A 16,587-nucleotide genomic window follows, 5' to 3' on the forward strand; every position below is an offset into this window, starting at 1 on the left:
ATGCCTCTGGCCACTGTGCTAGTTTCTAGGACAGTTAAAGCAAGAGTACTTTGGCCAGTGAGGGCTTGAAAACCAGCTCCAGGGTCACACTGATCTCAGTTTGCCTGTTTCTCCCCCACCCCCCCTTTAGCTCATCCCCCCCCCCCCCCATTCTTGTTCAACTAGCCTTAGGATGCTGGGAAAGTTCTCTTCCACTGGCTTGCACTTTGCTGGCCAGGCGAGGGGGCAGGGGAAAGGCCAAGGGGCTCAGGTAGGGTGAGGGAAGAGCTGTGGAATCTGAAACAATGGCCAAGGGCTGAGGCTTGGGCAAGTGGTGGACAGGAGAGTTTCTGAGAACCATGGGGTGCCCCCACCGAAGACTAAGGAGTTGGGTCTCAGGAATGCTTTACAGGGGCAGAGGATTAAGTCAGGTACTTCTGACTGTGATTGTAAGCAGCTCCCAGGAAGCCCTGCTTCTCATGTCTGGCCGGTTGTGGCCCCTCTCCTGGATTCAAGTCTCTGGGGCAGGGCCCAGGAACCTGCATTTTCTACACGGGTTCTCAAAGTGTGGTTCTTGGACCAGCGGCAGCAGCAGCCTAACTGGGGAACTTGGTGGAAGTACAAATTCTCAGGTTCCTGACTGTAGGTCCTATCCCACACCTACTGAATCAGAAAGTCTGGGGTGCAGCCCAGAAACCTCCCTTGTAACAAGCCCTCCAGTGTGTGTCTGGGGGAGTTGTGATGCCAGCTGAAGTCTGAGCGCCACTCTCCTGAGAGGATTTTTTTTTTTAATTTTTAAAAATGTTTTTATTATTTTTGTTTCTGAGGGAGAGGGAGGGAGGGAGGGAGGGAGGGACAGACACAGAGAGACAGACACAAAAAATCCCAAGCAGGCTCCAGGCTCCCAGTTGTCAGCACAGAGCCCGATGCGGGGCTCAAACCCATGAACCGTGAGATCATGACCTGAGCCAAAGTTGGATGCTTAACCCACCGAGTCACCCAGGTGCCCCTCCCCTGAGGGGTTCTGATTCAGGCTGAAGGTTAGGTCTCACTGCCTCAAATGATCCAAGAGTTGCTCCCCCACCCCCGCCCACCACCTTGCTGAAAGCTCACCAGAGACCCAGCTGACGCTAACTACGTGACTTGCGCGAGGCGCAGTGGTGTGTTACGTTTCAGTAGTGCTTTTCCGTAGACTAGCTCCATGCTCCTTTAGCTTTTCTATTCCTGCAAAGCTCCAGCAAGGTCCAGAGGGCCCGCAATTGGCCTGTAAGCGGGACAGTGCTGCTTAGAGGGGTTTTGATCCACACGTGTGGTCCTGTAACAACATACTAAGCGTGGAAGCTGGGACCTGGGTCTCTAGACTCCAGTGCTTAATCTGCTAGGACAGGTCCACCTGCTGGATTCTTTGCCAGCTCAGGGTCCTCACTCTGCATGCTGTTGGCAGGGGGCTGGCTGTGAGGCTCGTAGATGAAGGTGGGTCTTTAAGTTGCCTCAGCCAGAGGCTGTGTGGCCCAGTCAGCCCCCGCTAGGCACTTTGAAGGTGAAGCCTGGCCTGAATGGGCTCCGTAGCCCCTCAGGATAGGAAGTTGACAAGATGGGCCTTCCACATGGACACCTAACTTAGGGCAGTCTCTGTTTTCTTGTACGTTAAACAGACTATAGGGTCCAGTTCATTTGGTCGAATGCCTGGATGGAAGGGAAACCGGACTTGGGCCTGTGCTCAGTGGCTGAGAATAGGAATCCCATATCCATGGCCATCATGGGATCATGCCACCCAGGGCTGTATCTCCTGGGCAGTGAAGGCTTGCAGAAGCTGGAAATCAAGGCGTCTCATTTAGAGAGGGCCCAAAGGTGGGTTGGCAATGCTGTTAGGAACTGAAGTAGTCATCCTCTTCCCTGTCCCCAAACCTGCACCTTCTCTGATGTTCCCTATCCCATTGAGTGGTACCACTATCCACTCATTACCCACGCCAGAAATCTACAGATAATCATTGGCCCTTCATTCCCCTTCTCTTCCGTATCCAGTCAGTGACCAAATCCTGTCAGTTTGACCTCCTGATCATTTCTTGAATTCATTCCCATCACTCCAGCTTGAGTTTGGATCAGATCATCCCTGATTTGTTCTATTGCAACAGCCTCAACAGTGGTGTTCCTGCCTCTAGCCCCCCTCTACTTCTTTTTTTTTTAAGTGTATTCATTTTGAGAGAGAGCGCACACGTGTGCACGGGAGGGGTAGAGAGATGGGGAGAGAGATTCCCAAGCAGGCTCCGTACTGTCAATGCAGAGCCTGACGTGGGGCTCGATCTCACAAACTATGAGATCATGACCTGAGCCAAAATCAAGAGTCGCACACTCAATCAGGCGCCCTTAGCCTTGATTTATTTCAGTCCGCAGCCAGACTGTAAGCTCTGTCCCTCGCTTCAGAGTGTGATCTGAGGCCCAGCAGCATCTGGGGGCCAGTTAGAAATGCAGGCTCTCAGTCCCCACCCCAGACCTGCTGCACTGGAACCTGCCTTTTAACAAGATCTCAAGGTGATTTGTAAAGTCCCAAATATCTGATGTAGCCAACAGAATTCTTCATAAGGTGGCTCTTGTCCCTTGTTTATCCCTCTCCCCTTCATGGCAGTCCAGTGATTCCAAACTGTATACAGTCTTCAAACATACTGGGCTGTTTACTTCACTCTTCCTGCAAATCTTTATGGAACCCCTACTTTGTGCCAAGCACTTGCCGGGGATAAAGTCATGAGCAAAACAGATACATATGCTTGCTTTCACTAGCTTACATTGTTATGGAAGGAGACAGTAAATAAATAAATGAAATATATAGTGTGTTAGATAATGTTACGCTCCATAAGGGGAGAGGTAAAGCAGAGTCAAGGGTATAGGGATGCTGGATGGTTGGAGAGGTTGCATGTTTACATGAGGTAGCCTCTTTTTATTTTTATTTATTTTTATTTTTATTGTTAAGTTTGTTTTGAGAAAGAAGGGGGAAGGGGCTGGAGTTCTTACTCATGAACCATGAGATCATGACCTGAACCAAAATCAAGAGTCTGACGCTTAACTGACTGACTGAGCCATGCAGGCACCCTGAGGTAGCCTCATTTAAAGGGAAGGCCTCACTGAGAATGTGACATTTGAGTGAAGGCTCGTAAGCAAGGGAGTGAGCTATTGAGTACCTGGTGGAGGGATATGCCAAGAAGAGCAAATAAGCATACGGGACCGAGACACAGGAGTGTTTCTAGAATATTCCAGCAACAGCAAGTAGGTCAGTGTCTAGAGCCATGTGAAGGAAGGGGTAAGTTGCAGGAGATGAGGTGAGAGAGGTACTATTATAGATGAGGGGGCAGATCATATATAAGGCCTCGCAGACCACAGTAAGGACTTGGCATTTTATTCTTAGGGAGGTCGGAGGCCATTGGAGGGTTTTTAGCGGTGGACTCACATGATCTGAATGAATTTTTAAAGGGGTCACCCAGTTGTTCTACTGAAATTAGACCACGGGGGACAAGGGTAGAAGCAAGGAGACGTGTAAATGTTGTTTGTAGTAACTCAGGTAGGCAACGATAGTGGCTAGGGTACTGACTGGAGCCAGAGAAGAGTCCCTGGATTCTGGATACATGCTGAGGGTTCAGCCAACAGGATTTTCTGATGGATCAGATACAAGGTGTGAGCGCAAGAGGGGTCAAGGATGACTCTCGAAGGTTTTTAACTTTAGTGACTTAGATGGATGACCATGAACCTAGATCAAGAAGACTAGGAGAAAGGATTTGGGCTTGTTTATTTCTTTTTGGGGGGGCGTTGGGGAGTGGAAGTGCTCTTCCAGTTATCTATTTTTGTGTAGCAAACATCCTAAAATGTAGTGACTGAAAACAGTGGCTTATTATTGGAGTACACCAAACGATAAATCTCCCGTACACTGAAGGAAACCGTCAACAAAATGAAAAGGCAACCTACTGAATGGGAGAAGATATTTGCAAGTGATAGATCTGCCAAGGGGTTCGTATCCAAAATATATAAAGAACTTACACAACTAAACACCCCAAACCCAAATAATCCAATTAAACAATCGGCAGAAGACCTGAATAGACATTTTTTCCAAAGAAGACATACAGATGGCCAACAGGTGCTCAACGTCACCAATCATCAGGAAAATGCAAATCAAAACCACTGTGACTTACCACCTCACACTGGTCAGAAAGGCTAGTATCAAAAAGACCAGAAACAGCAAGTGTTGGTGAGGATGTGGACAAAAGGGAAACCTCAGGCACTGTTGGTGGGAACCTAAACTGGTGCAGCCACTGTGGAAAACAGTGTGGAGGTTCCTCAAAGAGTTAAAAAATAGAAATACTGTACAATCCAGTAATTCCGCTACTGGGTATCTGTCTGACGAAAATGAAAACACTAACTGGAAAAGATATATGCACTCCTGTGTTTATCGCTGCGTTGTTTACAATAGCCAAGATATGGAAGCAACCCAAGTGTCCATCAGTAGATGAATGGATAAAGAAGATGTGATACACACACAAACCCCCCATATTGGAATATTGGCCATAAAAAGGGGGGGGACCTTGCCATCTGTGATAACATGGATGGACCTAGAGGGTATTTTGCTAACTGAAATAAGTCAAAAAAAAAGACAAATGCCCTATGATTTTCGTTTATATGTAGAATCTAGAAAACAAAACAGATGTACAAACAAAAACAGAAACAGACTCATAAATACACAGAGCAAACTGGTGGTTGCCAGAGAGGAGGGAGCTTGGTGGGGGGCGGGGGATGGGCAAAATTGGTGAAGGGGATTAAGAGGTACCAAAAAAACCCCCAATGGCCCCATTATTTTTCACAACAGTGCGGGTGGACTGGGTCATTCTTTGTTATGGACTGAATGTTTGTGCCCTCCCCGCCCCCACAAGTTCATATGTTGAAACCCTAACTCCTGATGCAATTGTATTTGGAGATGGAGACTTTGGGAGGTAATTAGGGTTCAATTAGGTCACGAGAGTGGAGCTTTTCGATGAACAGGATTGGTACTTTTATAAGAGGCCAGATAGCTCCCTAGCCCCTCTTACCTTGTGAGGATACAGCAAAAAGATGGCTGTCTCTGAACCAGGAAGTGGGTTCTCACCAGACACCAATCGGCCAGTGCCTTGGTCCTAGACTTTATGGCTTTCAGAACTGTGAAAAAAATAAATTTCTATTATTGCAAGCCACCCAGCCTATGGTATTTTATTATGGCAGCCCCAAGCTACTAAGATAATTTTTCTATTCGTCCTGCCTGGGCTCACCTGGAACAGTTGGGATGGCTTGGGCCTCTCTACCTGCAGGGCCTTTCCTGGCATGGGGGTCTCCAGGCGGCATTCCAAGAGGGCAGGCTCCAGTGCACAGGTGTTAATCAAGCCTCTGATTGCATCCTGTATGACGATATCCCATGAGTCAAAGCAAGTTACGTGGCTGAGCCAGGTGGGCCAAATGGCCAAATCAGTGTGGGAGGGTATGACATAAGCGTGTGGATACCAGGAGGTCATGATTCACCCAGAGCCATTACTGTAATGATCTCCCGTAGGAGCCAAGATCAGAAGTTTAAGGAAGTGAGATGCCCATTTAGGTATCCAAGTGCAGATAGTGAGTAGGCTGTGTGATATATGAGCCTGGAGTTCAAGGCCGAGGTCCAGGCTGAGCTGTAAATGCTGGAGTCATCAGCACATAGGTGGTATTAAAGCCATGAGATTGGTTGAAATCACCGAGGGAATGAAAGTATGGAGAGAAAAGAAAATCTCCAAGTTCTGCAGCCTTGACCCTCCATTGTTTAGAGGTCAGGGAGCGGGGAAGAAGAAACACTAGAGGACAGTGATAAGGAGCAGGTTGTGAAGCAGGAGGGGAATGAAGACAGAGCAGTGTCCCAGAAGCCAGGTAGAGAATTTTTCAAGAACAGAAGTTTGCAGGTGTGTAAAATGAAGCCTGAGAATTGACCATTGGGTGCAGGAATGAAAAAGTTTTTTGTGGGGTGCCGGGGTGGCTCAGTCAGTGAGGCATCTGACTCTTGATCTCAGCTCAAGTAGTGATTCTGGGTCTTGACTTCAAGCCCCACGTTGGGCTCTGCACTGGGTGTGAAGCCTACTTTTTAAAAAAGGTTATTTGTGACCCTGTGGGGAGCTGTTTCGGTGGAGAGGGTGGTGGGGGAGGTAGAAGTGGAAGCCGGATTAGGGCAGATTAAGAGAGAATGGGAAGAGGAATTGTGGACAGGGAGTATGGACAAGTACTGTCGATAAAATTAGGTGAGGCACATATATAGTTTCTAATGTTCTAGTAGCCACACTCAGAAGAGGTCAAAGAAACAGGTGCAGTTAATTTTAATCATACATCTTATTTAACCCAGTAACCAAAATATTATCATTCCAGTGTAACCAGTACAAAATTATTACCAGGATATTTTACATCCTTTGAAATCCAGTATGTATTTTACCTTAACAGCTCGTCTCACTTCAAACTAGCCACGTCTCGTGGGCTCAGGAGCCACACAGGAGTCACAGTAGTGACTGGTCCAATAGCTACCCTGTTGGATAATGGAAGTCTAAAGAATTTTTTCAAGGAGTTTTGCTCTAAAGAGGGGCAGAGGATTGAGGGGGCAGCAACGTCAGGTGTTTATTTGTGTTAGAGTGGGAGCTATTATAGTATATTTTGTTTATGAGCTGATGGGAATAATCCAACAGAGGAGAAGAAATGGTTGATGTTAAGGAAAAACGGAAGCGGGGCCGCCCGGGTGGCTCAGTCGGTTAAGTGTCCCACTCTTGATTTCGGCTCAGGTCATGATCTCGGTTCATGGGATTGAGCCTTGTGTTGGGGGCTCTGCGCTGTTAGTGTGGAGTCTGCTCAGGATTCTCTTTTCCCTCTCTCTCTGTCCCTCCCCGGCTCAAGCTCTCCCTCTCTCTCAAAATAAATAAACTTAGGGGTGCCTGGGTGGCGCAGTCGGTTGGGCGGCCGACTTCAGCCAGGTCACGATCTCGCTGTCCGTGAGTTCGAGCCCCGCGTCAGGCTCTGGGCTGATGGCTCGGAGCCTGGAGCCTGTTTCCGATTCTGTGTCTCCCTCTCTCTCTGCCCCTCCCCCGTTCATGCTCTGTCTCTCTCTGTCCCAAAAATAAATAAACGTTGAAAAAAAATTAAAAAAAAATAAATAAATAAATAAACTTAAAAGAAAAAGAAAAAGACCAAGTAGTTGCTGGAGTCCTACCGAGCAGGTGAGAAGGGACATGATCTGGATACAAATGGGAAGGCTGGCCTTGGCGAGGGTCCTGGGCAGTTCATCCATGGTAACAGGGGTGATGGCCAAGCACACTGAACACCGATGCAGACAGGTGGTTAGATGCAATCATGAGAGCTCTGAAAGCTTTTGCCTGATTCGTTTTATCTCCGTGAAGTAGGAGGCAAGGTCATCATCTGAAAGTGAGGATGAGGTAGCTATACTGAAGGGTAGAGAAGAGAGGAGAAAATATTGTTGTCTGAGAGGGTGAATGGACTGGGGAAGTATAGTGCGATTGCCTGGCGACACGAAAGATGCACTTGAGGTCTGTGATCACGAATTTCAAGTGAGAACAGTCAGCACTGTTTTTTTTCTCCAGGCACATTCAACTGTGTGGGTGCAAGCAAGGAATGAGGAGGAGATTGGAATTTAACCAGGGCTGGGTCGTGTGTGTGTGTGTGTGTGTGTGCGTGTGTGTGTGTGTCTCCAAGATGAGTATGATCGTGAGAGGCGCCGTGGAGTCAAAGGTGTCTGCCAGGGATAATTAGAATGATGGGCCATGGAATCCAAGGAGGGGAGCAGGAGCTGTGAGGAACAGGAAAAAAAAAAAAGGTGGTAGGACCTATGGATCACAGATTCCGGCAGGATCAAAGAAGTGTCGGGGTAAGGGTGAGCGAGTGTAAGACAGAAGCGGTCGTTGAAGATGGAATATTTGACTTCTGGGGGCGTTGCAGATATTCAAAGTTCTGAGGCTTCAGAATGGCCATGTGAGTGAATGGCTGAGGCGCCGTAGAGGACAGGGTCCCTGAGGAGAGGGGGCCAAGGAATGGAGGGGTTGGGATGCTGGAAGGTTCATCCAGGCATTCGTTGAAATTATCAAGAAATAGGACAGGAATGGTTTTCAGGGGAGTGGTATAACATCCTCAAGGGATGTTGAGGGCCATGACCCATATGTGTGTAGACAGCCCTAAAAGGGAAGACTAGTGGGAGGTATGGGGTAGTGGTTGTAGGGCTTTAGAGAGGAAGGAGGCTTGGTGGTCTGGAAACAGCAATGCAACGGAAGAGGTTACCTACTCTACTACGTACATGGGCTCAAGGAGAAAAACCAGTGACTACTTTTGAAGGCTAGAGGTGTAGCAGGCTCCTTGTGGGGAGAGGTAGGTTGGGTAAGAGCAAAAGGATGAAGGGGACATTCAGAGAAGTGATTGAAATATTGGGAATGTGGCTAATGATTTCTCTGTGATTTTGCATGTTCTGTTCCCTTTGCCTGGAATTCCCTTCCTTGCCTTGTACACCTGAAAAACTTTCCTTCATCTTTTACCACCTAACTCCTGCATCACTATTTTCCTGAAATTGCTGCAGCCAAGATTACCAGTGAGCAGCACGTGGCCAAACCCAGTGGCAGTATTTGTCTTTCTCTCTATAGAGAAGCGTGTTCCCAGTGAATTTTTAAAAAATGTTTATTTATTTTTGAGAGAGAGAGAGAGAGAGAGAGAGAGAGATCCCCCATGAGCGGGGGAGGGGCAGAAGCAGAGAGGGGGACAGAGGATCTGAAGTGGGTTCTGTGCTGCCAGCAGAGAACCCAATGCGGGGCTTGAACTCAGGAACCATGAGATCATGACGTGAGCCAAAGTTGGACACTTAACTGACTGAGCCATCCAGCTGCACCCTTCCCCCAGTGGAATTTTCTGTGATGGTGGGAATGTCCTGCCTCTGCACTGCCCAATATGGTAGCCACTAGCCACATGTAGTTACTGAGCACTTTGAAATGTGGCTGGTGCGACTGAGGAATCAAATTTCCAATTTTATTTCATTTTAATTCCTTCACATGTAAATTGTCACAGGTAGCTCGTGGGCTAATCTCCTCTTCAGTCCCGTCTTCTTTGGGGATCCTTTTTGTTCTGGCAACTATTGCTGGGTCCCAGGCTCTGTCCTTGGTACTTGAATCTCATTCTGTGGGCCTCTTCCTCACTGATCTCTCCATCCCAAGCTCTGTTTCCAGGTCCTTTCTCTCCTGAGCTCTGCACGCGGATACCCTGTAGGCATTCGGTATCAGTGTGCTCCAAACTGAACTCCTCTCTCCCCTAAATCAATTCAGTTACTGAAGTCACAGACTTGGGAGCCACCCTCCCCACCTCCCTCCTGTCCACCCGGTAGCCAGCTCATCCGTATCTGTGCAGTGGCGTCCAAACCTGTCTTCAGTCTCGCCCCTCTCCAGCCCACCGTCCACACGGCCAGAGCACGTTGATTCGCTGACATGTCAATCTGACTGTGCGTGTCCGTTTAAACCTCTCAATGGCATCTCATTGCGCGTCGGATAAAGGCCCAGTTCCTGGCCATGTGGCCAATAAGGTTCTTCATGACCTGACCCCACTTGCCTGTCTCTCTGGCTCCATGTCTTGACACATGTCCCCTCCCACTTGATGCTGCACTGACACAGACCTGCTGGAGACTACATGCGACCAGCGTGCCGCGTCACACCTCCACACTTCTTTCAGGCTATCCCAGCTCCCCGAATACCCTTTCCCTCTTGCAGGCTCCGATCCCAGCTCCTCCTCAACGCTTCTTCAAAACCCACCTCAGCCGTCACCTCCAGCCACCCTTCCTCTGTGTCCCATCACCCACTGTGCTTTCAGTTATCACACCACCCTGTTGTTCACTCTTATGCTGCCGGGCAGTTCTCGAGGGCAGTTCTCGTTATCCCCACTGCCGAGCATGGAGTCTGGTGCCCAGCCTCATCCCCTTGGTGGAAGCCCTTCCTGGGTGGGTTTATAGGATGGGAGACAGGGCCCCCGGGAGGCCTCTGGGGATCTGTCTTTGCTGCTGCTGGTGGTGCAGTTGACTTCTTTCCCAGCATGCGTGACGCTTCCTTCTGGTAGAAATCGATTTCAGAAAAAGCTATTATCTTGGTTCCCCCTACCTTTAGAGATGAAACGCTTCTATCCTCCTGGGAATCAAGATGCTAGCAGAAAATGTCACATTTCTTTCTTCAAGTAGGAAAAAAAAGTTTTATGTGTTTAATTTTTCTGAAAGTGCTCAAGTTTCTATTTGCCTTTGGAAGAAACCTGGTTTTTCACTTGGATTATCCCAAGGGCCACATTCAGGTGTATGGAAAAAAGGAAATGTGCGTTTGCATACAATTTGCATATATCTATGCAGAGTGGATCATTTATTCTCCGGGTGCTTGCTTTTTTTTTTTTTTAAGTTTTCAGAGAAATCGAATCTTTGATTATCTTTGCAATGAAAAGAACCAACAACAGTAAAAAGGCAGTGGAAACCACAGTCAAAGCCCCCACCTCAGGGCGCCTGGGTGGCTCATTTGGTTAAGCATCTGATTCTTCATCTCAGCTCAGGTTTTGATCTCAGGGTGGTGAGTTCAAGCCCCACGTTGGACTCCGCGCTGGGCGTGAAGCCTACTTAAAAGAAAAAAAAAAAAGCAAGCTCCCCCATCACAGGGAAGATCACGTCTTTGCAAGATTCCCTTGTCTTCTTCCAGGCTTTTTAGGAGATTTTGGATGGCTGTGGTTTTGCCATGCTAAAAATAGCAGCCGCCTGCTCTGTGCCAGCTAGCTGCTCTGTTTACTTTTCTATATCTCCTATTCCACTCAGCAGCCCCAAGAGGTGGATGTTACCTCCAGTCTTCATACAGGAAGGGCTCTTAGAGAGGCAGCACTATTTGCCCAAGGTCGCTCCCACCACCAATAGGCAATAGCAGAGGCAGGGTTCAAACCCAAAAGGCTGTCCAACCCCAAGCCCTTTGTTTTAAACCATTAAGCTCTATTTTCCATCATTGGCATACTGTTTGGTGTTCTGCCTTTTACACTTGCCATTACCAGCCAGGGACTTTTCCACACAGGCTCATGGTTTGGATGTCATTTGAATGGCGGTTGTCATTTGAATGGTGGTTGCATGGTATTGAGACGCCAGAGTTTATCTCTCCCATTTGGTTTGTTTCCAGATCCTCCATATTGTAGGTGGTGCAACTGTAAATATCTTTGTGCAAATAAGGGCCATCTGTTGGGTTCTTTAGGCATTCGATGGTTGTCCTCAAAGTAGTATTGCCAAGCCAAAGGGTTTCATATGGTTTGAGGATTCTCTGGAAGGTCTGTGTATTCATTCTCTCACACGCTGATCATTTTTTGAGTGCCTGATGTGCACCAGGTGCTGGAGGGAACGGGGGCAGATTCAGAAATGGCTCCTCATTGATGGTCCACTGTGGGGTGGGTGGGGCAACAGAGTGAACGGTACTAAAGTGGGGGTTTGGGCAAGGGGCAGTGAGAACATGTACCCTTGGCAGTGTCTGAGTGTGTGTCCCTTTCCCCCATAGCATAGGGCAGGGACTGCAGGGCAGGCGAGGTGCGCAGTGAGGAGAGGGGCTGCCGCCTCCCTGCTTTCCCCAGGTCTGTGGCTAAGCTGCCTCCAGGCTGAGGACCTCCTGGCTGCCCCCTCCTGTACCTTTCCTGTGCCTGGCCCACGTGACCTCTCACTACCGCACAGCTGCCACTCAGGGAGAGCCAAGCAGAGGCTGGAGGGAAGGGACACCTGGGGAAAATGGCTCAGGGCTTGATGGGCCTGAGCACAAGCCTAAGCCCCTGCTGGTCCTCCGGGTCCCCTCTTACCCTTAATGTCCCCAGCAACCAGGGGACAGCACGGTGCCGAGTTCCCATTCATTCAGCATACAAAGTGTAAGTGCATAGCTCAGTGTCTTTTCACAAGCCAAGCGCTGTGCCAGATGCTAAAGAACACAGAATCCGACAAGGTCCCCCACTCCGAGGCACTCTGGTGTAGACGGGTAGACAGACCAGGAAAGAGACGGTACAACTCGGGGTGGCGTAGGACTGGACAAGTGGCAGCAGGGCCACTGAGCAGCGAGCAGCCCAGCGGTGTCTGAGAGCCCAGTGCCCTGCTCTGACTTTGATGCTGGCACCCCCCATCTCCCAGCCTCAGTGTCTCCATCTCTAAAATGGAGGGACGAGTTTGATGTGCTCGAAGGGCCTTCTGACTCCAGTGTGCTGTGAGCCTGGCTCTTGTTCCCATAGCAAGCCTGAGCTTCTCCCCCAGAAGACCTGCCTGGCTTCAGTCACCCCATCATATTCCTTCTCCTCTCCACCCTCCACCTCCCACCCCCATGGTGTTCCTTGGTGTTCTGCGTCTGGCCTTCGTTTCTCAGTCTACACGTGCCCCTATGACTCTGCTTGTGTTTGTGTGCCAATGACACGTATATCTGGATGTTCAGCCCCACCCTCTTCACTGAGTTTGTGCCTCATTATAATAATTAAAATAGTCAACATTTGTTAAATACCAGAAACCACACTATGACATGACTTAAATTATGTCATCTTTTGGGGCTCCTGGGTGGCTCAGTCAGTTAAGCGTCTGATTTCAGCTCAGGTCATTATCTCATAGTCCGTGAGTTCGAGCCCCGCATGGGGCTCTGTGCTGACAGCTCGGAGCCTGGAGCCCGTTTCAGATTCTGTGTCTCCCTCTCTCTCTGCCCCTCCCCTGCTCATGCTCTGTCTCTCTCTGTCTCAAAAATAAATAAAAACATTAAAAAAAAATATGTCATCTCTGCAGAACCTGGGTGGCTCAGTCAGGTAAGTGTCCGACTTTGCCTCAGGTCACGATCTCATGGTTGGTGAGTTTGAGCCCCACAGAGGGCTCTCTGCTGTCAGTGCACAGCCCACCTCGGATCCTCCCTCTCCCTCTCTCTCTGCCCCTCCCCCACTTGCGCATGCACTCTCTCTCAAAAATAGACAAACATTAAATTATGTCATCTCATCTACCCAACAACTTTGAGAAGTAGGCAGTGGCACCCCCATTTTATAGAGGAGTGAAACTGAATTCAAGCCCTTGACGTCGATAAGTGACAAGAGCCAGGATTTGAATACCTGTATCTGCAGGCTCCAGTGCCCACACGCTCTGCCACCGCGCTATTTCCCAGAGTGCTTGCTCTCAGCGGCCCGAGAGACATCTCCACTTGGATATTCTGCAGACACCTCAATTTCAACATGTCCAATATTGGCCTTATTGTCTGCCTACTTTCTGCCCCAATCTGCCTTCTCCTCTCTTCTCCATAACAATAAATGGCACCATAGGCCCAAGGAGGCCCAAGCTAGAAGTCTTTCTAGATTCGTCCTGACCCTTCCTCCCCAGCATCCAGCCTTACACCACATCCTGGTGGGTCCTTCTTCCACTTTTCTCCAGTCCTACTTCTGTTACCTTTGAGGGCCATCCATCCCCTTCCCTCTTTGGGTTCCTGCAGCAGCCTCCTTATCAGTCTCCCTGCCTCGATGTTCTCTGCTCCATTCCTTCCCCCGTGCTGGCCTGCGTGACCTTTCTTGAGCACATGTCTGATCACATCACTTTCCTGCTGTTTTCTGGGCCTCTGCAGCAGAGCGCAAAGCTGGCCATCCATGGGCTGAAATCCATCCAAGAAGACGTGTTTTGTTTGGTCCGTTGAGCATTCTTAAAACATTTTGAATTATTTGCCAACATTTAAAAATCAGGAAATTCCACGCGAAAGTTCAAATTTCTGGCTTCCCTTGCAAAACTGGAAAAAAAAAAAAAAAAAACAACAACTGGCAACTCTGGGAACCACATCCCCACAGGACAGTGGTTGGATTGAGCTGAGTGGTGGTTGCCATCTTTAGAAGGGGCATGGGCTTTCCAGTTGGCCAGTCTCCAGCATCCTTAATGTCTCTTAGTCTCTGGTCACTCTCCTCCCAATTTCCTACCTGAGCCTTGTGGCATCTGGGCACATGACCCTCCAAGTATAGGATGAAGCCCAAAGCCCCTCAGCGTGGCTCCTAAGGTCTTAGAGTAGACCAGCCCTCCACCAACATCTGGGTCTTACTCCTGGTCGCCACCCCTCTACACTGTCCACTGTGTCCCCAACTCTTAGCCATAGTTCTCTGAATTGCCTCGCTCCCAGGAGCTCACGTCTGCCTTTGTGCAAGCTACTGGCTCTGGAATGTCTTGGCCCCTGGTTACATCCTTCAGGACTGCTCCATGTCCCCTCTACCAAGAAGCGGTCCTTGTTCCTACATCTTTTCTCCCCACCACCCACCCCCCCACCTCAAGCTGGGTTCTATTCGCCTATAATATGTAGCACAGACCGCAGGCATCACACCCATCATATTGGGTTCTAATTGTCAATTGGCATGTTTGCCTCCCCCACCAGACTATGAGCCTGGACTGTAGGGAGCCTGTCTTCTTGATCTTCCTGTCCAGGGCTTGGAATATAACAGGTACTTAACAGGTGGTGAATGAATGGATGAATCAGTGAAAGACTGACTTGGGAAAATAACTACCCTGGGATGTAATGTTGGCGCCTACTTGCTTGGGGTGGAGGGTTCCAGTTTGCTTTCATTCTGGAGCCCCCCGCCAAGTCCCCATTTAGAGTGACACCCCACAGCATTCTATAAGCCATGCACCTCCTCTGAAAGCTCTGGAATGCATCCAGGGCTACTGGGATGGTAGTTCCTAGTGATGGCTGGACGGAAAATACATCACTTTCGGTGCTCCAGGGGGAAGGAGTTGTGTAATGATTGGGAAATGGCATCGCCATTGGATGTGGCACGTTCTGTGGTTATTTGAAGAATAATGATGATGTGCTAAGGGCAGCATCTAACACCCATCGAACACTCACATCGTACCCAATCCTGTATTACGAGTGCTCACTATATCATTGCCTTTATTCCTTGTGACAATTCTAAGAAGGAGGTAGGACTGGTATCCTGAGATTTAGGGGAGTTTCAACAACTTTTCCAGGGCCACGCAGGCAGTAAGAATCTAGACTTGAACCCAAATCTGCCTGTCATGACAGTTAACCTTCTCAACCACCCTACCATACTTCCTCAGTGGCATCCCTGTTTAGAAACATAAGGGAAAGATGAAAACAAACGTGAAAGGGAAGGACATATGAATATATATACAGTTAGATTCCAATTAGCAATTAAGAAAAAAAAGAAAAGCAACTCCTGAGGCATAGAGAAAACAACCAAGTGCGCGCACGTACACACACACACACACACACACACACACACACACACGTTAGCAGGGTTGCATTTGGGTAGTAGAATGCTGGGGATGTTTTTCTTTGTTTTCTCCATCTTGTTTCTACTTTCTAGCATTTTCTGAATTTCCTTTAATGAGCATGCATTCCTTTCATAATAATAATAATAATAATAATAATAATAATAATAATAATAAAGAATCCTCCCTTCATAATGGCCCCGGCAGTATGTGACAGAACAGAGGGAATGGCTGGTGGGACTGGCTTTGAAGTAGATGTCACCGAGCAGCGAGGGGGTGTGTCAGCTGGCAGCGGCTGTGGCCTCAGCACCTGCACCTCAAGGGGCAAAGGAGAAGCGGGTCCCCAAGCCTGCTGTCTCACCATCTTCCCCTTTTTCCTCCAGGTGCTTACACCCCAGAGCCCCTCAGCAGTTTCCGGTGGGCCCTTCTCTCAACTGGCCTCATGTTCTTTTACCACTTCAGCGTCTTGCAGATCCTGGGCCTGGTAAGTTCGGTTCTGTTCCCCTTCTATCCCCTCCGTTTGGACTTCTCCATAAATCTTGATAATCCTGGTTGGCGCTGGTGTATCGTTTTGTTTTGAAAATACAAGATGCCAAAGGCCAGGATGTCACATTGTTGTGTCTGGGTTGCTGATTTATGATCCACAGCCTGGGCCTCTCCAGAGAAGTTTCTGAAGCCTTCAGTATTGATTGTTCCTTTCATCCCTGGGGAGGCAAACGTGCCCTTCACTGATGACCACCCGGGTCGGGAACAGTGAGCTGCAGCTGGAAGGGGGTTTGCTGTGGACCCCACGTTGGGGGGGTGGGGCACAGGGAGGCAGGACCTTAAGCCCAGGCCCCAGGGCCTGGAGGAGGCTTCTGACCTTGGGTCCATTCTGGGCCTACTCCCAGGCCCCGGGCTGTGTGGCCGGTGCAAGTACAGTGTTGGGGGACTCCCATGGCATTCTGGGGTGTTCAGACCCGCCTGGAGCATGGATGATGGCTGGACTCAGTAGTTGAGTTATCCAGAGTCCAGAATTGCTGAGTGCATGGGTGTCTATTGGTGGCAGAGTGAGGAGGACGAGCTCGAGGCTGGGGGTCAGGAGACCTGAGGTCAAGTCCTGGCCCTGTCACTGTTCTGGGTCACCTCACCCTCGAGGGCAGAGAGCTCTCCACTCCTCTGTGACATGGTACAGACGCCCCCAGGCTCCCCGAGAGGTGCTGAGGACTTGTCTCTAACGTGAACAGGCTTGAAGGGCTTTGGAAGGCAGGTGCCGTGGCCATCCTCGGGGCCGGAGTGGCAGGTCTGGTTTTGTGCGTGAGCGGCATTAGCGTAGCATCAGCCGTGTGGAGCCTCGC

The 16,587-nt window shown here is 49.3% G+C and overlaps 1 protein-coding gene across 8 annotated transcripts in view; it reads left to right on the plus strand.

The window, feature by feature from the left end:
- TMEM164 (transmembrane protein 164) overlaps nucleotides 1–16,587 on the plus strand; it is a 172,826-nt gene that overhangs the window by 145,237 nt on the left and 11,002 nt on the right. For all 8 annotated transcript variants that reach the window (XM_047844430.1, XM_047844428.1, XM_047844429.1 and 5 more), the window contains one exon: nucleotides 15,634–15,734. In XM_047844430.1, coding sequence (XP_047700386.1) covers nucleotides 15,634–15,734 — 101 coding nt within the window. The remainder of the gene's footprint in view (nucleotides 1–15,633; nucleotides 15,735–16,587) is intronic.

The sequence above is a fragment of the Prionailurus viverrinus genome, chromosome X (assembly GCF_022837055.1).
Source record: "Prionailurus viverrinus isolate Anna chromosome X, UM_Priviv_1.0, whole genome shotgun sequence".
Classification (NCBI taxonomy): domain Eukaryota; kingdom Metazoa; phylum Chordata; class Mammalia; order Carnivora; family Felidae; genus Prionailurus; species Prionailurus viverrinus.